The 24,224-nt window shown below is 37.6% G+C and overlaps 1 protein-coding gene across 1 annotated transcript; it reads right to left on the bottom strand.

Moving 5' to 3' along the window:
- Positions 1–4,347: 4,347 nt before the first annotated feature.
- LOC149309892 (sterile alpha motif domain-containing protein 9-like) lies at positions 4,348–15,401 on the bottom strand. The gene is made up of 2 exons (XM_089533213.1): positions 15,351–15,401; positions 4,348–13,149 (listed from the first exon to the last, which is right to left on the bottom strand). The coding sequence occupies exons 1-2, from the start codon at positions 15,362–15,364 to the stop codon at positions 8,271–8,273; spliced, it is 4,893 nt and encodes a 1,630-aa protein (XP_089389339.1). The 5' UTR covers positions 15,365–15,401; the 3' UTR covers positions 4,348–8,270.
- Positions 15,402–24,224: the final 8,823 nt, after the last annotated feature.

The following is a 24,224-nucleotide window of genomic DNA, read 5'->3' as shown; positions in this document are numbered from 1 at the left end:
GCCACCGCCATTTTGACGTACTGGACGCTCTGCACTTGCAGCGTCTCTTCCGGGTTGCCGGAAGGAGCGCAATTTTCGCGCTCCTTCTTTGCAGTGCAGTGGAGTCGCGTGGTTTGGCTGCTGCAACTCCTCTGCGCTGCTACCGGCAGCGGCCCGAGACCGCCCCTTTTGGGTGGTCTGTACTGGGCCCAAGTTGGCTTCAGGAAAGGAAGAGGCAATAGGGATCATATTGCAAACATGCACTGGATAATGGAACACACCAAAGAATTACAGAAGAAAATTAGTCTGTGATTTGTAGATTATAGCAAAGCCTTTGACTACACAGATCATGAACTACTATGGATAGCTCTTAAAGAAATGAATGCATCACAACATTTGATTGTGACAAGGCATAACCTGTACTCAGGATAAGACGCTACTGTTAGGACAGAATACAGAGAAATAGAATGGTTTCCAATTAGCAAAAGGGTCAGGCCAGGCTGCATTTGATCACCCTATTTTAAACTGTATGCTGAACATATCCTACGTAAAGCAGCAGAAGAAAGAAAGAAAGCGTGAAAATTGGAGAAAGGAACATCAACGATTTAAGATATGCAGCTGACACCATGCTTCCAGCAAATAGCAAGAAAATAGCAAAAACTTGGAACATGCAAGGAAGAAAGTGCAAAGGCAGGATTATAACTGAACATTAAGAAAACAAAAATAATGATCATATATGATTTCCTTAACTTTAAAATAAACGATGAAGACATTGAAATAGTTCAAGATTTTCCATACCTAGGCTCAGTCATTAATCAGAATAGAGACTGCAGTTAAGAAACCAGAAGAAGACTAGGATTTGGAAGGACAGCTGTGAAGGAACTAGACAAGACCCTTGTTTTGTCCCAAGAGCAATACTATGGACTTTGGGTGTAGTAAGGCCTCTGGCTCTCGGGATCACAGCCAGAACAAAAGACTTGTCCACAAATTTCTTAAGTTTCAAAAGCTTTACTGATTATAAACACAAACATGAAACTGATCTCCTTTTTCTCAATAGTCCTTCCTAAATACCTTGCTCTCTTTTTGGTGGATTCTATCTTTCTTCTTCTGAGGACTATCTTTCTTCTTTTGTGGACTTATCTTTTTGTCAAAGGAAAATACTCTCTCCAGGTCTGACTTGGCTGAAATCTACTACACACTGAAACTAACTAGAGGGAGACAGCATAAGACCCTGGGATTTCCCACAATCCTTGCCTTTCTTAAAGCTGTGGATCTCTATTTCCCCTTCTAAATTAATACATAGAAAAGCTAATATAATCTCAACTAAATATATGTCTCAAGAGCATCAAAGATGCTCTGGAGGCATGACAACCCTGAAGTGTAAAGATATATTACTGAATACAGTCAGCCCATTCCAGATCAAGCAGCTGTTTGCCACTTCTTTTTCAGCTAGCGATAATGCAGATCGGGGTAGCAGCGTGAAGTTGCTGCGGCCCCAGTGCTGCTCTGTGAGCTGCCCCTTTGGGGCAGTCTGTTTCACCCCTTACTCAGAGATCCTATAATTGTAGTCACTAGCACAGTCAATTGTCCCAAAAGCATGCCGAGTCCTCTTTCTCACTTTTGAGATTTGACCTCTGCATGATGGGCATGTGAAAGGCAGTGGCACTCAGTGCATAAGTGACTGTGGAATGTTTGGACAGAGTAACTAAGCTAGAGTTTATGCTATACAAAATCTTATAGGAATTGGTCTGTGGCTGCCACACACACAGTTGGGAAAAATGTCCCATTGAACTCAGCAGGATGTATCTTTAAGTAGAAAAGTATATACTTATACTGTGAATGAGTTGCACTTAGTATCCACTGAAATAGTCAGTTCAGTTCAAATTTTAATTGTTTCCAACCACTGGACATCACATGCAAACAATGCAAAGAAATTGTGCAAATGTCAGATAAAAAAGTTAAAATATAACAATATAAAATGTAATATAAAATTTCAAAGACCATTCCTAATACAACTAAACTTATCTGTAAGAGTTATATACAAAACATACAAAATGAAGCCATAAGAGCAGTAAAACCTCAAACTTAGTGGAGTGTCTCATAATAACTTGTACAGCCTTTAATTCATGCCATTTATAAGGCTGTGGCTCTTCTAGTGATACTAGAATCTTTATTAAAAAGCAAAACAATCTATTGTCAGTCAGTCAGTCAACATTTATTAGGCATACAACAACATACATTTACAATAAAACTTCAGGATTGTTATTAAAATTTAAGCCATAATCTTGTTGCCTCCACCAGAAAATTGGCTATTAGCCTGGTAATCTTTTTTTGGGGGGTGGGGGGGGGTTGTTTTTAATAGCTAAAAACTCCACAAGATATTTTGTTGTAATTCCCTTTGACAAAGGAGAACTAAACAAACAGTGGGGAATGCAGGAGATCCTTGACTTCATCCAGGTCACAGCAACAGTGGCAGAGATGAGAAGGGAATTTGGCTAATTGTTTGTCTATAACCGTAGAAGGCATTAGTTGAAACCTTAATGTAGGATGAGCGAGGGAGGTCCTTTAACATCTTCAGCCTCCCCTCCAGTCCTGGATCAACTCAGCATGGGCGGTGGCCCATAAAGCTTCGGGCGATACTAAGAATATTATTTTATTGCTAATTTTTAGTCTCCCCCTTTTTTAAGGTGTTAGATTGTCATCTGTTAATTGTAACTTCTTAACTGTAATTTATAACTTGCTATGCTATATTTGTTTTATTATTTCATTGTTTATTGGCATTTGCTTCGTTAATTTTTGAATGAGGGGTTGGAAGTGGGGATTTTCTTTTGATAATTATTGATTTGAATGTAATATTTTGTGTTATCCTTTTTATTATTGAATTGTTATGAAATTATTATGATGATGATGATTTACTATGTATTGCTATGTTATATTGTTTTATTATTTTCATGTTTATTGTTATTGCTTTGTATTGTATTATCCCCACTGTTGTAAACCACTTGGATTCCCAGTGATTGGGTGGAATATAAATAAATCCTATTATTATTATTATTATTAGACAAAACTTTTCGGTTTTAAACAAAGAGTCCTCTGAGCTTGGAAGGTGTTAAAGTAAATTGTACCATGGGGAAATTTTAACTGATTAAAAAGATGCAGTCTTCTTGTACATATCATTACCAGGTGGCTTCAAGTCTTTCTCTGCTGATACATTATCTTTCTTGGAAAAATAAGTTTCTGTAAAGCTAAATTTATGAAGGAGACATGTGATATTTTGATACCAAAATTTTGTTTTGAGGCACTTATTCCCTTACATAATTTTGCTAAGTGATTTTCTAACATTATTCTTTTTTGTCTAATCAGAAATTAAAGATAAACAGTCAGATCTTCATGATCCAGGACTGTGATCCCATTTTCAGCTGCAAATACTATACCAGGGTGTATCTTGGAGTTCCCAAGACAATTCTTAAAATTCTGTTCTGGATGCCATCCAAGTCTGCAGCAACTTGAAAGCTCCAGATCTCAGATCCATACAACACCTGCAGTTGGAGTTTCTGTTTGATTAAATACAAAATTGAGGACACTTGGCTGTTTCATGTGCTGTACCAAAACAAAAGAATTGCAGTTTGCAAGCTGCTTAGCCTTGAGGTTTGTAGCCCTGACATGTGATTGGCATGAGCCAGAAGCAGCAAACAGTGTATCTAAGTAATGATATGGAGTCACCTGTTCTATCTTATTTTGCCCAATATGCTAATTGTGTGTCTTAGTCCCACCACTGAAAACTACATCTTTGGTTTTGTCATAATTGAGTGACAATTTGTTATCTGAACAATATAAATTCAGATTAACCAGGAGTCTTCGAAGTCCAGTTTGAGTACCTTGTCATCTGCATATAAGCAGGTGGACCTTCCTCCCACAAAATGATGGGGATATAATTTATCACTGCTGATTTGATAAACAATATCATGGGACTAGACTGAAGCACTAAGAAATTTAAAACAAAGAAAATGGGTACATGCTCACCAAATGAAGCACGAGGGAGAAATTAACTATATTTCACAGAAGCATGACAGATGTTGGCTGGGAATTCTGGGAATAGTATTCCAAAAAACATAAAATTTCCACCATCTAAAATAGGTGATAGAGAGTAATCTCAAACCAGCTTTCAAACATCTAACGACAAAGAAGCCATTGCATTAAATATGTACTGCAGAATATTTTTTCAATAATGGCTAAATAATTTCTTTTTTTAAATTTATATTTTTAAAAGTATAACAGCTTTTACATCAACTGTACTTTTTCCATTTCTTCAAGATATATACAATAAACATATAATACACATGTATTCAACTCCATATTTCCGTTTAACATTATACCTTCTTCTTTTTCTTGAATAAAACTTCCATCCTTTGAAGACTTACTTTCATATTGACCTTTGAATTTGTTAATCTTTAGAACCATAACTCAATTTTTAACCAATTCCTTCACCTTTTCTGGTTTATATTAATTTCTGCTAATTTATCCCAATATAAACATATGTTTTCCAATTTTGCTAATTGTTTGGTTATTTATCTCTAAACTTTATACACTTCCTGGCCCATCATCTTTTCTGAATCAGAGTATTCTCTTCTTGATGTCTATTATGATAATCCATTATCTAGCTCTGCTTTTTTTTTTGCAAGCTTATCCCATGTTTTCTATATTCATTCAATATTAACTTAGGCTATTTACAAGAAATTTCTTCATCTATTACATATCAATATTCTTTCATCTTAAGATCTTCTTCCCTTTTTAGAGAATTCTTATTTTCTTTCACAGAGGAATACTAGTATACATTCTTATTATACACTTGCCAGCTATTATATACTTTTCATAGTACACATTTCCATTTAGTTTTCACAAATTTATAAAAGTTTTCCCAACTCAATTGTACTTCTTCTTCTGTTTTGTCTTTCATCCATGCTGTTAATCTGTCCATCTCGGCTGTCTCGTAGAGCTCGATAATCCATGTTTCTATAGATGGTATTTTCATATTCTTCCAGAGTTTTGCGTATGTTATTCTTGCACAGGTTAAAGCATAAAATATAAATCTACCATTTGATTTAACCATCTCTTTATCCACCATGCCCAACAAAAACACCTCTGGGGTAAACGGAATCTCAAGTTTTAACTCTATTCTCAAGCATTTGTATATTCTAGTCCAGTATTGTTTGGCTAACCTACACGTCCACCACATATGGAAATAGGTTCCAGTTTCCTTTCTACATTTACAGCAAATAGAGTTTACGTTTTTATACATATAAGATAATTTTTTGGGAGTGAGGTGCCATCTATATACCATTTTGTAGATGTTCTCTTTTATTTCTTGTGAAGTTGTATATTTTAAATCTTTCAACCAGCCTTTAACCCAATTTTCGTAATTTAGGTTATGGCCTACATTCTGAGCCCATTTTATCATGGTATGTCTGATTATTTCTTCTTCTGTGTCCCATTCTTGCAACATTTTGTAATAATTAGAAATCAATTTTGTTTTCCCTTTTAACTTGATCTCTTCCTATTGTGTCTTTTGATTTTCTATCCCCTTTAGTTTTTTATCAATTTTCCATCTTTCGTATAATTGTCTATGCAAATACCAATGACATATTATGCCTGTTTCTTTTAGTTCTGCCTGGGATTTTATTACAGTTTCACCTTCAGAGTTAGTTGTCAATAAATCTGAGTAATATAACCAATTAGGTTTTCCTATCCCTTCCCTGCCATAGAAGGCTTCATGAGGGGAACAACATTGTGGGATATTTTTACAGAGTCTTATTTTCACCTTCTCCCATACAGACAATAGAGCTCTTTTTACAGTGTGGTTTCTGAATTCCTTATGTGTCTTATCTTTATCATAAAAGATATGACAATGCCAGCCATATCTCATATCCCCTCCTTCAATTGCTAAGGTTTTTTCATCGTTCAACAATACCCAAGTAGATAGCCAATTTAAAACAGATGCAAAGTAATATAATTTCAAATTCGGTAGGCTCAGGCCTCCTCTTCTTTTACAATCGCACATGATCTTTTGATTAATTCTGGCCCTCTTCCCTCCCCAAATGAACTTTAAGATGTCTGCCTGCCAATCTTTTAAAGGTTTAAACGAATGTAACACCGGAATGGTCTGGAATAGGAACATAATTTTGGGTAATACATTCATTTGTATTACCGCGATCTTTCCAAGGAATGATAACTGTAAATTCTCCCATCTCTTTAGGTCTGCTTTAATTTCCTTCCATGCCTTGTCGTAATTATTATGATAAAGATCGGTATTTTTACTTTCCCTCAATAATTTTTGTTCCTCTTTGCTATCTATGTTCTTTGTCATCATTACAGTTTTGCTTTTATTAACCTTTAGACCAGATACCTCCTCAAAGTCTTTCAACACATTCATCAAGGGTTTAATTCCTTTCTCTGGGTCTTCTAGTATGAACACAATATCATCAGCAAATGATCTTAATTTAAATTCAAACTTTTTGATTTTAACACCTTGGATTTCTTTCTTACCTCTTACTGTATTACAAAGAGCTTCTAAAACAAAAATGAAAAGGAGGGGGGACAACGGACATCCCTGTCTCGTACCTTTAGTTATACCAAATTCTTCCGTTTTCCCTTGGTTAATAATCAATCTGGCCTTTTGGTTATTATAGATTTCTCGAATCCATCTTATAAATACTGGACCTGCTTCAACCTTTCCTAACATAGTGAACATAGTATCCCAACAAACATTATCGAAAGCTTTTTCCAAGTCAGTAAAAATTAAAGCTAGTTTTTTTTCACTGTGGCTCTCAAAATGCTCTATTACGTCCATTATAATCCTCGTGTTATCTTTAATCTGCCTCTGCGGTAAAAATCCTGATTGGTCTTCGTGGATCCAGCTTTTCAATATCTTCTTCAATCTTTCAGTGAGTATTATTGCAAATATTTTGTTGTCTGAGTTCAACAATGAAATTGGGCGATAGTTCTTCATATCTAATGGGTCTTTGTTTTCTTTTAACAATATAATAATATTTGCATTGTTCCACGTGTCAGGGAATTTGTTTTTCCCTATTGCATTACAAGTTAGTTTTAATGGTAATATTAATTCATCTTGAAATGCCTGATAGTATTCTGTTGGGAGCCCATCAGGACCGGGGGATTTCCCTTTTTTCCCCTTCTTTATCGCTTCTATCACTTCCCCCACACTGATTGGACTGTTCAATATTATTCTTTGTTCATCATTAAATGGCGATAGTTCCGCGTTATTTAGAAATTGGTCTATTTTATCTTTTGATGTTTTTTGTATAGTTCCATATAGAAGGTTTTGAATTCTTGTCTAATCTCGCTTTGGTTCATTGTTAGTCTCCCTTCTTTTGTTTTGATTTCTGTTATGATATTCCTCTCTTTATGTTTTCTAAGCCTATATGCTAACAGGCGTCCAGGTTTATTAGCTTTGTCAAAAAAGGTTTGTTTCATATATCTCAATTTCTTTTGTATTTCTTCATTTTCTTCAAGATCTATTTGCTTTTTTAAAGTGTTGATTTCTTTTTTAATTGTTTTGTTTGTTGTTTGTTCACATAATTCCTTTTCTTTTCGTTGCAGTTCTTGGTATAATAAGTTTAGCCTTTCTTTTTTCTTTCTCTTCATTACCAGATTTTGTTGGATAAAAAAAAGCCTCTTATGACGGCCTTTGAAGCTTCCCAGACCATAGTTATATCTATATCTTCCTTTATATTTTCTTTGAAGAAATATCTCAGTGTTTCTTTTCCTTTTTTCAAAATCTCTTCCTTGGATAGAAGTGCGGTGTTTAATTTCCATGAAAATTCCAGAGGTCTAGTCCTGATTGTCATTTCTATTGGATTATGGTCCGAGATGTTTCTTGGCTGAGAATCTATTGAAATTATATCTTTACACAGTATTTTGGATGCCATAAAAAAGTCAATTCTTGATAAACTTTTGTGTATTTCTGAAAAGTAAGTGAAGTCCATTGCTTCCTTGTACTTAAATCTCCAGGCATCCAACAGTGCATGTTCCTCTATTAATTTTTCAAAGGCTTGGGGGAGTTTTCCTTGTGTTTTTTTCTCTTTTTTTGGAATTTTCGATCTAATTCCGGATTTATTACGCCGTTCCAGTCCCCCATTATCAGCACTATGTCATAGTGATAGTTTCTCAACTCCTGATTTAGTTTCTTAAAAAACACCTCTTTCCTATCCAACGGAGCGTAAATTCCAACAATCAGCTGCTTTCCTTCTAGAAAGTTTACTTCAATACCATGGCTAAATAATTTCAATGTCATAGGCTATCAGGCCTCCAATGGAAAAGCCCAAGTAGAAAGACACTCTTTCAATGCTTCGGCCACTCTTTAACTGGCCAAGGAAAACAGGCCGTGCTGGAATGTTGATGTCTTCATCAATTCCATAATCTACATAGACAAGATCATATTCAACCTTGCCAGTCAATCGAAGCAGAAGACGTTTGGCTTCATCTGTTTTCCATATCTCTCCACTCTGCCACTGGGCACTGAGCTTATCACTTAATTTGGAACTTTTCTCATGTCTAATCTTGGTAGCAACACACTGATCAATTTTTCCTTTGTGAATAAATTTGTTCAGATTGCTTCCTTTCCCGAGGTAGAAAAATGCTATCGGTTGCTTGGAACGGCACATTTGCCAGTACTTACTATTAAATGCCTTCTTCAGTGCATTGAGGTATTTTTCCATTTGTTTAGAATCTTTATCTAGCTTTTTTTGGTTTTCAGGCCAAAACAATAAAGAAGCTAAGAAATATGGTTCTGAGTATCTATGTTCGAAACCTACAGATTGCAGAATCACTTTCAGCTGTTCTCTGAGCTCCAGAAACGAGTGTGCCATCTTGGAGTTTGGACGGAGGCAATGGAGAACAATATTAGCCAAAATAAAATTCAGTTTGTCCCTCTGACTAAATTTGGTGGAGTTCTGAACAAGCAGATCATACTTTTTCACTATATCCTCCATTTTCCCTACAGCATTTTCATGATTGCTGAGATATTCCAAAATGCCAGAGAACTTGTCTGCTTTGGAAACTTCTAAACTCTTCCTGTAGTTTTCCAGCTCCAAAGATGAACTCAGTTTTGACATCTTTAGCCAGTCAAAATCAGAGTGGCAAAATATTTCCGCATACTTATTGAAAAGTTCTTGAACCTTATTCCGTATTTTGAGCTCAACAATTTCTTTTTCAGGATTCTTTGGTTTCAGAAAGATGAAATAGTTGTCAAAAAAGTCAAATGCTTTTTTAAAGTTGGCTTGCAGATTACTTAAATAAGTAGCGTACTTTTCAATAATCAGTCTGTAGTCTTCACAGTCAGCACCAGTTGTGGCTTTTGGAATATCACAGTTTCCTGAGAAGAACTGTATGATGTGTTTTTTAGAAAGATCATCTTTTTTGTTGAACAAAGGTGTTGATTCGATAATTTTTATAGTGTATAGTCCAGTTTCTATTTCTCCTAGGTAACCAGATGTATTATACATTTCATACTTTCTCTTGTATTTTACATGTTGAAAATATTCTCTCCCGCTGTCTTTATTTTCTGTTTGTTGTTGAGATTCTTTAAATGCCTCTGAGGCACACTTTGCAAGATTCAACAAATCATCCAGAATTTCCACAGTTATTATGGATTTCTCTGTACTTTCTTCAAGCCAGTGCTTTATTTTACTTTTAAAAACTTGACCCAAGGTATCTGATATATATGAATTATTGGGAGCACCTTTTTTAGCCTTTTTAGCCCATTCTAATGCACAGTCAAATTTCTTCTCCTTGATATAGAAATGCCTTGCTAAGGCTTGGCTAATAAACACATTTTGGCTGAATCTATGAGTCCCCTCTGTTAACACCCTTTCCACTTCTGTACTCTCTTCTTCTTTTTGAATTGCTTCAATTAATGGGGAAAACAATGTGTCTGTATCATCTCCATGTTCCTTTCGGTGTCTTGTAAGCAGCATGCTTTGCACATCTTGCTGAAGTTTGTCTTTCCCTATACCAATCTCATAAAATAAATTCTCTCTTAGCAATGAAAGTGTAATCTCACTTTTAGTCAATTTGTATGTTTGTTTAAATTCTTCTAGGCACTGTACAGCAATGAGTGAGTGACTGATGCGTACCCCTTTGTACTGTCCATGTTCTTGCACTTCCATTTGTATAATAATGTTGGAGCAATTTCCCATCTTGTCATCCAAGTTTTCTGGACCCCAATAAGTCTTTTTAGTACTTATTCCCAAAAATTCCTCACATTGTGATACTGAGATTGTAGACTCTGTAACATAAGAATTAAGCAGTGCCAGGAAGGAAATAAGTTGAGCTTGCTTACTTGTAACATTTAGGCCTTTCAGTGTGTTTTTGACAACATTCTCTATGTATTGTCGATCAAAGTTTGTTTTCATAATCATAAAAGAATAAAAATCTTCAGGATGGTCATACTGATCTTCAATTTCTTTCAGTTTTTCCTCAAAAGCCCTTTGTTCTTTCAGAGTCAATTTTTGTTTCAAAGCAATACTGCTCAGACTGTTGTTTTTTGCACTCTCTACTGGATTCTGTGATCTCATACAATTTAAGATTATGACCAAAGGACTTTCATATATAATGCCATGTTCTGCTACAGCAGATTGGATAGCATGTTGTAGCAGATAAACATTTTCTTGCTCTTCAAAGTCATCCACAAGTAGCAGTACTGGCAAATAATCAAACTTGTTTGATGTTCCATATGTAATTAAGGTGGTCAACTGTGTTCCAGTTTCTGAAAAATCAACTGTTTTGTTTTTTAAAACAGCACACCTGAATTTCTTTCTCAGTTCCCAGAGAATATGCATGGCTAAAGTGGTACCACCACAGCCTGGATGATGATAAAGGTTGATAATTTTTGTAGGTGACTGTTTGGGGAACGGAGACCCTGACACAATCAGATCTTCAAGTTTTTCATATGCATCCCGCTTAATAAAAGAAGAACTGTAGCTTTCAGAAGAGAAATAAAAATTCCACCAAGACACTTTCCCACCCCGATAAAAATGCTCTTCTTGGGATTTTTTAAATTTAGAAAACTGATTTTTATCTTTCTCAATTTCAGTGTCTTTGCATTCATTTTCACAGAGTATTTCCAATGCAGCCATGAAGTCTTCGTCTTTCTTTAACAGGATTGTAGAAGACCCCCCTTTGGATGGCAAAAGTCTTTGAGAAGTTTGGGTCACTGATTTTAATTTTTGGATGGTACCATTCACCATTGGTAAGGTCAAGCCAGATATGCACCTGTCCGCTAGTTTATCGGCATCAATAAATCTGGCCTGCAGGAGATCTTTCCAGCGGTGGTATGTCTGTGTTCCAATACAAATACACAGCATGTCATCAAGCCCTTTGAGTTCTTGATAAAACGTACAAAATGTTTCAATCATGGGATCACCTGGATCTTCCACTTTGGACAGTAAAAGAAACAGCACCAAAACCTTTCCTCTTTGCATTACATCAGGGTGGGAAAGAAATGATATCAGTTTTCTGACTTCGGCAGCTCTCTGTTGCTGCCAGCCACTAGGATTTAAGGGTTCACTGTTTAGGTCTGACCTGCCATTGCAGAAAATCCAGCTTGGCTGCTGATAGAGATTCAGTTCCTCAATAGTGTCAGGTGTTGAATTCAGAGGTTTCTGGTATTGTTTTGGAAAATGAAGATTTGCAGCTCTATTTTCTCTGAATGCCTTGACCACACCATTGCTTGCGGACTCTGGATCAAAGTCCAGGGCAGCAAATACATTCATTTCCTGTAGGAAGTTAACATGTGGTGTATCATGTGGGTGGCATTTGTTGACGACTACAATATACCAGCCATAATAGGAATTATCTAGCAAGTCTTTGTTGCCTGTGAGTAGGCTGGCCAGTTTCTGGCCTTCATGCTCTCTCTTCTGTCTTTTTTCTCCATGTTCTTCTTCAGCTTCTTTTCTGTTTATTGTTATTTTCTCAAGTTTAGACATAAATGACTTACGCTCATTTTCAGATTTATGGATATTTTTAGAAGCAGCACCATCCCTTATGAATAAACATGGCTCCCATGTTTTGCTCTTAAAGTTGTATGTGTTTGTAGGGAAATATTTAGATTGACAACTAGAGGATTTTGGAATGACATCAACTTCAATCACAAAAGTTTCTGATGCAGTGTTATTTTGCTGCAACACTTCCACAAACCTAGGTTTCCTAATGCAATATTTTGCAACATCAATAAAAGTTCGAAAATACTGCTTTATCATCAAGTCGAAATAGTTAATATATTTCTCTTTATCTTTGACCTTCACTCCAACAATTTCCCCATGGGGATTGTCCCGTACTCCTAAGTGGATAGTACCATTAGTACGGGAGTTCATGCATGCTGCCGCAAATCTAAAAACCTCATTGCAAAATTTCATTTTCATATCCTCTTCTGTTGCATTGTCTGTGTTTGTAAATAGTTTAAATTCATGGACTGGATCAATAAGATTCAGTGGCCCAGTTTCAGGTATGTGAAGAACATATTGTTGTATGTAACGATGACAGTTGTGGAATTCATCAAAAGGATGTGGTAGGCAAGTTTGCCTAGTGGGAAGGTGATTACTTCTGTTTTCTTGGTGAAGCATGATTTTTGTTTTTTCTTCAAGCATAGGTTCTGGTGATTCAGTGCATTCAGATTTTACAAACTCTTTTTGTTCACAGGTGCCACCAGACTTTGCCTCATTGTTTTCTTCTATGCACTTTCTATCTTTGATTTTATTTGATAATTTAGCATCAAAAATCTCTGTACTGTGTTCTTGTCTGGATACCATGCTAGGTCCTTCTGCTGGATCATCATTCCCTTTCAGTGTATGCATTATTTTAATTGCTGGGCCATAGGGTATCCCCATTTCTAGAAGGTCTTGCTTTCTCAAGATCTTCAGGATGGAGCCTGTCACATCTTGCTGAAGAAGAGTGTCACCATGTTTCTCGTCAAGCTTCAGTTCATTGGTCACCCATTGTTTTACTTGTTCCTTTGTCCAGTTCTCAATGTTAGTATCAAGACCTGGTCTGTGTTCTTGTGTAAAAACCTTACTTGTGCTTTCACCTGGGTCATTATTTCCTTTTGTCCCATTCTCAGTATGTTTGAGCAGTTTTTCTTGGTTAGATCTCTTGGCCCTTTAAAGAAAAAGAAGCAGAAATTACCAATTACAAAACTGTTGATGCTTTTAAAATTACATTTGCACCTAACCAAATGATGAACATACTAGATCCAATCTATGGGGCTCTCCAGACCGCCCCAAAGGGATGGACTGGAGGTGCCCAGTTTCCCTCTGGAGGGACACCACAACAACCAAACTGCATGGCATCCCTCCAGACCAAAAAGAACCCAGAAAAATCAGATTCTTTGGGTGCGTGGGGATGATGTCATCAGTATGCCATTGGCGCACTGTGACGCATCCATGAAGCAAGCACAGCACCCGGAGGTGTGGATGCGACACTGTGCTTGTGTTGTGTACACGCACCACGTATGGATGGCATCACATAAATATGGCGCCATCCATACATGTTAGGGTTCTGGAACGTGCAGATGCTGCATGCTCCGGAACCCTAAAATAGGCCCGAAGACGGCGCTTCCCGCCTGTCTGTCTCGGGCCTAGGAAAGTAATCTACGTGTCTGTCTAGATCTCAGTTCCAATGAGTTTAAAGGTGTTTTATTTGTGTGTGTGTGTGTGTGTGTGTTGTGTGTATGTGTGTGTGTGTAGTGCTGAGACCTCAGTAGGTTGCTATGGCTCTTCCTGAACAAGCTGCTTGTAGTGTTTTGTACTGTAATGATGAATAACACCTGGTTACAAGATGACTTTCCACAACAAAGATGTTGGTGTATTTTACTTCCACCCACCGTGGATTCCTGGCTCCACCATTTCCCCCCTACTTTGCCCTCTATCTCCCATAGAATCACATTCATTTTCTGCTTGCTAAGAAGAAGCTGATGGGAACTGCAAGCCAATAACATCTGGAAGGCCATATTGCCCATTGTTGCTATGAATATAAAAAATATTGGTATGAAAAAATGAGTCCTTATTATGTCCATTTATCCTACTACTTTTTTTTAAAGGTGGGGGGGATGGCTTGGGCAACAAATCAGAAGGAAAGTGTTAAAGGTCAGTCATGACTGAAGTCTCACTGCTTTAAAATATATCTTCTCGTGTGCAAAATCTTACCTTGAGCCCTATAGCACACATTTATCATCATTGCTACACAGGTTGAAGTTTGCCATCTGGCAGCAATGCAGAAGTGGGCCTTCTCCATAATGGCCCATGAAATTGAGAATGTTCTCTGATATTCAGAATGCACTGACCTTGGCAGGGCTTGAATACATTTCTTGGTGTGTGTTTTTATTTGCCATCAAGTTGACTTTTTCTAGCAATCCTATGAATTAAAGACCTTCAGAAACTCTTTTCATTAACAGCCCTGCAAACTCAGGGCCCTGGTTTCCTTTATTGAATAATCCATCTATGGTCTTCTTCTTTTCTTACTCCCTTTCACTTTACTTACTTCTTTCCACTTTACTGAGCATTATCACCTTTTCCAATGAGCCTTAATTTTCCAATCCTAGCCTCAGTTTAGTCATCTTGGTTTTTTTTTGTGAGCGTTTAGACTTGAGAGGTACTTGTTTTAAGTTTTTTATTTGTTGTATGTCACTTTGAAATATAATTAGATGTATGGAACAGTATAATTTAAATAACAACAACAACTTCATTTAATCTGAAAGCTGAAATCAATACAGTTTTTATCTTTCACAGAAGAAATTTAGAGTGTGGAATAGCATGGTATGCTATAAGGATTTTGAATAAAGTGGATTTGAAAACGTTACATCATCTTTCACCAACCCAATGCCCTTCAAAAATGTTGAACTACTAGGCGAAACAGATGGTAAAATAGAGCCAGCTTCTCAGCAGACTAGGGGTGTGGTGTTCAGATAGCAGCATGCTCCCAGTCCATTGGGAAGCCATATGGCTTACTGCATTAGCGGTGGGTCCACAATGTTTTGGCACCGCAGTAAAGGCACCCTTTCCTTGGCACAAAAAGAAGTGGCTTTCTGTTGCTCCTTTTTGAACTGGGCAAAGGCTGGGTTGGGGTGTGGCATGCGGTTGCTGTGGCCCTAACCCAGTGAGCAAAGAGGTGGCCAGAAGCCACTCCTTCGGGGTCATCTGTTTTACCTCTACATTCTTCAATATCTACAATTACCTTGGCCATAGACAGTTTTGCTTGGGGACCATGGGAGCTGCATTACATTTGAAGTTCTGTAGCTTCCACTATTGTTATTCTAAGTATCTAATGTTACTGTTTCATATTGAATCAGTAGCACCATTTACCTTTTCTTCCCCATCTTCGAGGTCTATTGATTGATGTCTTGTTCTTTCTTGGAACAGAAAGCCTTGAAGCCTGAGTGAAAACACAGGTGGGAGATCAACCAAACCAAAGTTCTACAATAACTTCAGAATATAATATATTATGCCAAAGCAGGATTCTGTGAATTTTCTTTATGAATTGCTGCAGAGCAAAATCCCTAAGGTGTTGCACTTAGATAATGCAAAATGTAATAAATAAATGAATACATAAATAATGATAACAATGCTTCTCCCGTATGCAGCCTGGATCCCAGACGCACTTATCCAGCAGCTTTTTAAAAATGGCAAGCTCCTGTTTTTGAAAAGCCACTGGATAAGTGTGGCTGGGATCCAGGCTGCATGTGGATTGCACTTGCCCGGCTGCAACTGAGTGCAATAACACCTGCTTTTAAAATTAGATGCAACTGTATGCCGTCATGGATAAGTCACTTTAAAGTGAATGCAAAACTCTCCAGTCAATCAGTCTTCAGTGGATGATCAGAAAGTTGTTTATTGCTGGAGTCAGAGGATTAGAGGTTACTAGTAAGACATCTTTGGGGCTTGGCAAACTGATGTTAAGAGGCAGCGCCGCACTGTCCCTGAAAACCTTGGGTTGAGGACACAGCAACTGCTCACCTCGCTCCCAACCTGGCACAAAAAGAAACCACAGAAAATGGTTTCTTTTTGAGCTGCAGAAATGGAGCCCTTTCTGGGGGCGTTGCGGCTTTTCCTTGGCTCTAGGGCACAGTGTGTCTACATGCTGCACCAAAGACATGGCGTGATGATGCCCTCCATGTAGTTGGTCAGGCGAGGGCCTTAGACAGAACTGAGGAATCAAGGACACACATACACATAATAAAAGCATTTGAAAATTATTTGTTCCACCACATCAAATTGGCGGGCTCATTAATACATTGTTCTTAAAACAATACCCACTTTGGCTGCATTTCCCTTTTCTTGGGCAGGCTCTCTATCACAGAGATTATGCTAATTGCCCCACATACTTTTACTGTATCAACCCATGCAGTTAACAATAGTTTAAGATGAGGAATTAACACATATTTGATTATCCTATAATTATAAATCTAATTCACCCTCAAATACCCCCTTGTGTATATATTCCAAAATAACCCATCGCTCATACTACATGCTAAATCAATTAGTAGGTAAAACAAATCATAACCATACATATATCATACAACATATAAGACTCCCTTGATCAAATGGAATTCCCCAGCACTATATCATGGCAGGATTAGCTCAAATCTGACAAAATCTCCTCATGGACCATATACAAACACTTAGGCCTGGTACATACCGCCAAGAAGCGGAGTCCATGCAGAAATTCTAGGGTTAGGGACAGTGCACCCAAGCACATGGTCCCTAACCCTAGCATGTCATGTCATTGTTGTAATGACAGTCTCCCATTCATAGGGGGGCCACCATCATGGCGTAAGCGACATGCAGCATATAGACGTCGCTGTGCGTTGCTTACATCACGAATGCCTCAATGGTGCACTCATGACGTCTGCATGGCGTCCGAAGAAGAACCAGTTTTTTCCAGGTTCTTTTTGGGGCTGAGGGACACTGTGCAGTTTGGCTGCTGCAGCGTCCCTCCAGAGGAAAACTGGCCACCTCCAGCCCGCCTTTCGGGGCAGTTTGTTTTGTGCCTTAGTTTTTATTTACTGTAGCGTTCTTTTGTTCCTTGACTAAAAAGCATTTCCTGATTTGTGATTGTTGATTCTACTTCCTGTAACACATCTATTATGCTGCATCCACAACCTTATTGTTTTTGAAGGAGCCTAGGATGGCCAGGGCCAGTGGCAGGGAGGCCAGAGGAGCATGTGGCGAGCAGAGCCCCCTTTCTTCCCTCCTTTCATCTGTCATTCCAGCCTTGGCTGGAGTGGGGGACTGCTAAGAGCACTATCTTCAAGCCCCCTCCCCTCTTGCTTCTACTGCCCCCCATGGCCCTTAACTACAGTTGAACCTGAAGTTCCAGCATCTAGTTCCAGCCCTTCTGTATAAAAACTTATCATTTCTTCAAAGAATTTACATGCGATACTAGACTACAGTGGATCCTTGTTATACGCTGGGGTTTGGTTCCAAGATCCCCCGTGTATAACAAAATCCGTGTATGCTCAAGTCCCATTAAGTATAATGACATAGCAAAATGGTGTCCCTAATAAAAAATGGAACATCAAGGTAAATTTATACTTTTTTGGAACATTTTCAAACCGTGTATGCTGAAATCCGTGTATAAAAAATCCGTGTATAAGAAGGGCCGACTGTATTTCTAATTGTCAATCAAGTAAAGAACAGCCAGTGTTACTGTGAGATACTGTTCATTCACTAATATTGCTTAGTCTCACCGGGCTGAATGTTATAACTGGATTATGGAAGCTTAGGTTCAAATCCCTAAACAGACCTGAAGTTCTACCAGTGACTTTGGCCGAGTGCCAGTTTACTCATGAGTAAGTCGGTGCCCAGCACAAGGTGAGGGGGTGTATCCTTTTGGCCTTGCCCCTGGAAAGCCTCCCTCTGCACCAGGTGACACCATGAACAGGAACACCACTGACTTTGACCAGTGCCTCTTAGAACTAATCAGTCTTGCAGGTTTATTCTTCCTCCTACTTATTTTCTGTCTTTCCCCCCAGTTCAGGAGTCTAGGAAGCTCAAAACAGATAAAAAAAACATGTTAAAATTTCACAAAGTACAGACGTTAAAAGGTGATTAAACTATCAAAAACAACTAAAACCAGTAAAAACACAAACTATTTTTTAAAAAACACAGCATAACAAAAATAACAGAAAATCCAGCCTATTGTTTCAGCAGCACATTGTGAACAAAAACATGGGAAAGACATGATATCCTGCATTTGCTCTTTCAGTAACAAATAATATCGATAGTATGTCCAGATACTTACACAGTATATCATTCAGGTTACACAATTCTCCATGGCAAAGGAATTTCTCCTTTCCAATAGGAGGGTCCTGTTAAAAGTAATTCTTACTAATTAATATTCATTTACTCAAGTGTGCATGCTATATAGCTTTATTTCAATGTTCATACTTTCTTACCTTTCTAAACTGGATTATATGGAAATAAAAAGCTAAAGAGCAAATCATGTGGCTTCATAAAGGCTTTGCTTAAGAGCAGCAGCTCTGGGAAATGAAGCACTGCAGCTCTGGGATTGGGAAAAGAAACTGAAACTAGAAACTAAACCATAAAGAGGAAGGGAGGGGAGAAAAAAAATGTGGCAGCAGCTTAAGGAGCAGCTTTTTAAATTTTTTGCATAGGTTTTTATAGATTTCAGGCTTCTTTTTTTGTCCCTTCATGTCCTCCTTTTTATGATGCAAGAAACTAATATGGCTGCTTTTTTAAAAAACAAAAACCTAAAGCATTTCTAACTAAGCTGTTTCTGCCTAAGCTGGGTGAGAGACAATAAATAATGTCCTTTTAAAACAAATTTATCTTTTAGTGTATTCTTATTAAAAAAAAAATAAAACAGATATTTTATAATATTTTCCAATAAATTGCATTTCGCAGGCAGTTATTTTGTCCATTGGGTGGGGTGGGGTGGTGGATTAAAAATAGTTGCCGTTTGGATACTAACTTAATGCTATTTCTAAAGTCTAATGTTCTCGGTTAATTTTTATAACAACACTGTAATGTTATTTAAAAAATTGTTCATTGCTACAGTAAATACTTCCCACTTCTATAATAGCAGTATATTTTGCTTGTTTATTTCAGTTTTGAAAATGAAAAACAGAAACTTGTTCGTGATAGCACTATAATGACTATCACTTTTTAATGCAACTTATATAGATACTATATGATACTTGATCATATAAGTCACAATAATATAAATATGATTTGCCTGGCATATGAGGAAACACCAATGTTTGTCTCTCTTTCTAATCTCACTTACCGAGACTGTTATGCTGACTTCTTCGTGCTGAAGCTCCTGAGTCAGAAAAACCAAGGATTTTTGTTCTGGTTCTTGTATTAGTGGCAAGCGGTAAAGCTCAGCTGCAAAATAAGTTGGTAAACTTTTGCCAACTCCTTATCAAGTGCAAGGCAGGAGAGTGTTTGACTTCTTTTTCATATGACTCCACCTTCTTTTGTTTACAAAATGACTAACACTGAAAGTAACACTTACTGTACTTGTACTGACTGGTATTTTTTTAAAAGTGTACAAAATGCCTTCTATGTTACTTGTATGTATATATGTGTGTGTGTGTGTGTGTGTTCAATGGAGGCAACTTCCCTTGGAGGGTGTTCCACAGTCTAGCTCTTACTTCAAGAGGTTCTTCCTATTGTTGATGTGGAATCTCTTACCCTGTGGTTTGCATCCATTGCTTCATGTCTTAGTCTCTGGAGCAGCAGAAAACAAGCTTGTTTCATCCTCAATATAACATCCTTTCAAATATTTAAACAGGTCTATGACAATAAAAATAACATAATTCAAGACCAAGAAGGAATAAAAAGATGTTGGATGCAATATGCAGAAGAGTTATATAAAATAGATGATAAAACGAATGACATGTAGAACAAAGAGTCATATGAAGATGAACCCCAAATTCTGAAAAGTGAGGTGGAAGCTGCAATAAGGGAAATGGCGAAAAACAAATCACCAAGAACAGATGATATCCCAATCAAACTGCTGCAATCCATGCTAACAGAGTGAACTGCAGTGCTAACTAACATATGTCAACAGATATGGAAAACAAAACAATGGCCAACAGATTGGAAATGATCATTATACATCCCCATCCACTAAAAGGGAGACAGCAACAACTATAGCACTAATCTCCCACAAAAGCAAAATTATGCTCAGGGTTAGGGGCAAGGAGTGGGAGTGTATGGCCTTTGAAGAAGTTGCTGGACTGCCAATGCCAGTCAACCCTGATCATGGTCTTTTGGTTGCTTGAAGAAGTGAATTCATTAGAAATATTGATCTCACCACTGGCTTCAGAAAACTTCCCTTAAATATAGGCAGATTCTTTTCTTTCACTTAATTAAGAAAATTGTTTATGTAGATCTTGTACTGGTCTTCTGACAGGTTTCTTATGCTGCATGGTGATTTCACAACCTTAGTCTCCTCCACCCATCCATGATCACTTGCCAAGAAGGTGGCTATTAAATCACTAGGGGCAGAGGATTGCAGAGCCCCATGAATTATTCCCCAGTCTTCCGTAGATCTAAAGAGAACGTTTTTGCTACTCCATACTCAGTTTGGCTGGCAGACACTGCATAAGGTTTCCCCTTCTGCAGCGACCTAGCTGCAGGAGCCGGCTTGAGTTTGCCATCCAACTCAGAAGTCATCTCCTAGAGAAACTATCAAGTTGGATGGAGGAAGAAAATTTCCTGGAGGAAAAACAAGCAGATGTTATGTCTGGGCACTTCTCAGTTGATTAGGGATTGGTGAGGCAGAGATAGCAGATACTGTGGACATGTTTTATTGTTCTTTTTATGATGACCTTTGATGCCACTTTATTTTTCCAGTTTTACAAAGTATACCAGGGAGATCTGATGTGTTTCACATTGATTACCTTTTACGTATTCAGTTTCCTGAGATTACAATTTTTGTGTGGCAGAACTAGTTTATCAGCATAGCATGCTGCCTTAGTATTACCACTATGTTGTTGTTTTTAATCAATGCAATATAAATATTTAACAGTGTTTTTAATTCAATATTTGATATTGTATTCTAATGCATTGCATTGTGTTTTATCTATTTTGTTTTGTTCCTTTCCCCCTATTAGTCATTGACTGAAATATCTAGATTGATTGATCGACAGAACGATAGGTAGATAGATAGTATATTGCAATCAAGTTCCATCTTTAATTCCCTCCTGTTTGCTCCCGCTGAGTGGTGATGTGGAAGAGTTGGGTCAGTGCCATTAGGAAAGGTCTCTCTCTTTGACGTCTTAAGAAATGAAGATTTGGTGACATCGCTCAGTTAGGCCAGCAACTTCCCCCTGCCAGGGCACTAACTTGAGGTGAGAACAGCCTGGGAGGTTCAGGAGGAACATCTTGCTGGTGATGGTGAGGACACAGAATTTATGGCACAGTAGGCATGTAACAGCCATCCAGTAGCATTTGCTATATCTTGTTTGTTTGTTTTCTTCCAGCTTGTTGAGATAATGTGGAAACATGATAAAAGTTGTACAATACACAGGAAGAAAAATAAAAGAAAATGGACATATTTAACTTTCAATAAAGGTCATGGCAAGACACCTCAGTCACCAAAAGACTTCTGTAAAAATGGATAGACTAGAAATCAACTTGCAGGTGCAAACTCAACTCAACGAAACAAGCAGTTCTGTATGTAAGTATTCATAAACTGCTGTGAATCTTTTAACAGATTATTGAACCACCATTTTGAGGCCATATATATATATATATATATATATATATATAACACAATTACTGTTGAATTTTTAAAAACAATTTTACTGTGCTCCCACATCTAATCAAATGTATAACATAAATTCACAATGTAACATGCTGAACTGATTACATGCTGGATGGCATACTCGTAGTATACATCAAAATATAATAGTTGGTCATTGCAAAATTCAGTAGAATTTTTAGAAAAATTGATTCAGGTTCTTTTTTTTTTTATTCGCAGAATAGAATTTATTCTGGAGTAATTTATTTTCCTCCAGAAAATATTTTCCATATTACACGTTTTATCAAAACGCTCATTGGCAGCTGGAATTTTTGCTTTCCCTAATAGCTATTTACTATATAGCATATTGGTGAGAATAATACAGGTTTCCACATGTAGTTGGACTGCAGCTCCCATACTTCTTCACCATAGTCTATGCTGGCTGCAGCTGCTGGGAGCTGCAGTTCAAGAACATCTGGAGAGCTCCATAATTCCTACCCCAGTATACTGTTTTTCAGTTGGATACCATACAAATAATTATTTGCTTTTGGAAAGTACATTGGGACCTTTGTAGCCACGATCTTGCCATCTGCAGATTTATGCATCCGTGGACAGCAAGACCTGTTGTCCCCAATGTCAGTGTCTGCATGTGGCCACGCCACCATTAGAGATAACAGGACTTGAGGTCCCACTTTTTTTGTGTGTGTATCCACACAGGTTCTGGAAAGGATCCCCTGCAGATACAAAGGTCTGACTGTAATCTGCTTTTGGTACAAGTTAAATAAACTGACCTTTATCTCCCTCATTATTCCCCACCATGTTTTTCTTCTAAGACTGGCATTAAATAATTAAAGCTTCAGTGTTTGCGAATGAGGGTACCGGAATGGGATACAGGACATAAATTTGGTTTGGAGAATTTACTCCTGGCTAATCTTTAAGGAGGTGTATCAAGAATTTCTTGAGTACCTGGAATACCATTGCTTTGGTTGGAGTCCAGCTTCTTTAAACTGAGGCAGGTAGAAGGATTTAAGTTGTGTTGCTTGTGCAGCGGGTGAGAGATAATTGTTGATTGTTCTTGATTTGGGGAGAGGAAAGAGGACTAGAATGTAAATTAATTGAAGGGAAACTGATTTGTGTGATCTGCAGGTGAAATTTTTGTTAAAACTTGTTCTAAGTCTAATTTTGAATAAAGTGGTGTAAATTAATCGAATGGGAATAAATTGAGTGAGAGCTAATGGATCAGTAACCTTTGAGAGAGTTTGGTAGGAATTGAATGTTTTGTTGTAAATTAATTTATTTGGATTTTTGAATCCAACCCCTCCCCATCCCTTTACTGTATTTAGGGCTGACATGAAATATGTGAATGTTAATACAATTAATAACTGCATGAATATTTTTAAAACTAAAGAGTAACTGGGGGGCCCCTTCTCCAGATCCAGACTAGATCTATGGCAGGGCGCTCTTATAGCCTTCTCCATTTACACCATGGTCCCAATTCAGTTTGGGGAAGGGGGAAAGCTTGTTGCTGTTGAATTGTTACTTTTTTAAATATAAAAATACACACTAATTAGTAATTGTATGAATTACTGTATGTTTCTCTTTGGTCGCTTAAATGTGGCCTTGTTCTGATACTAGTCAATGAAATGCCTCTGGGAAGTTTACAAGCAAGGCATGGGAGCATGAATGCTCCTTGACGTTCGTCCCCACCACATGGTATTCCGAGGGTTTCCCTTTTGAACCCAGAAGAGTTATTTAGCAAATATGGCTAGCAGGAATAGCTTCTTGGTTTATGGTGTGAGTGAGCCGTTTTGGATTGATAAAGGGATACAGGTTGGAAATGGCTGAAGGTAGGACAGAGTTATAACACCCCATTCCCTGGAGGTACTAGAGTCAATGTTGTATAGATCTCATGTATACAGACTCTACATACATCGCTTTAATAATAATAATAATTTGTTTTATTTATATACCGCTATTCCAAAGATCATAACGGTGGACAGCAAGTAAGCTAATTAGCAAGTAAGCTAATTTGCCCCCAACAGTCTGGGTACTCACCTCGGAAGGATGCAAGCCTGAGTCGAGCTTGGGCCCTTTTGCTGGTCTTGAACTCGCAACCTTGTGGTTTTGAGTCAATGGCTGCAGTACAGGCATTTAATCACTGCGCCACCAGTGCTCCGTTAATAAAATATGTTGGACTATAATAGACACAGTGTTTTTGTTTTGTTTTGCAATCTTCCACTTTAAAAGTTAAACTTATTTTTAGAAAAAGCAAGGTTTTGCCAACACAAACATATTGCATTTATCTTTTTGTTATTTTTTTAGCTACTTCGCCTTCTTTACACCACAGCCTAATGTGAGATCTGACGGCAGATTCATCTCATTTGAAAACAACTAAGCAAACAACCCCCGAAAATCTCTTTCAACTGTACTGAGATGCTTAAAATAAAATAATGGGACATCATCCA

The sequence above is a fragment of the Sceloporus occidentalis genome, unplaced genomic scaffold (genome assembly GCF_023333645.1).
Source record: "Sceloporus occidentalis isolate IW3139 unplaced genomic scaffold, rSceOcc1.0.p SCAF_7, whole genome shotgun sequence".
NCBI classification, from domain to species: Eukaryota; Metazoa; Chordata; class Lepidosauria; order Squamata; family Phrynosomatidae; genus Sceloporus; species Sceloporus occidentalis.
Note: the sequence above shows the minus strand (reverse complement) of the source record. Positions and strands in the feature narration are given on the sequence as shown.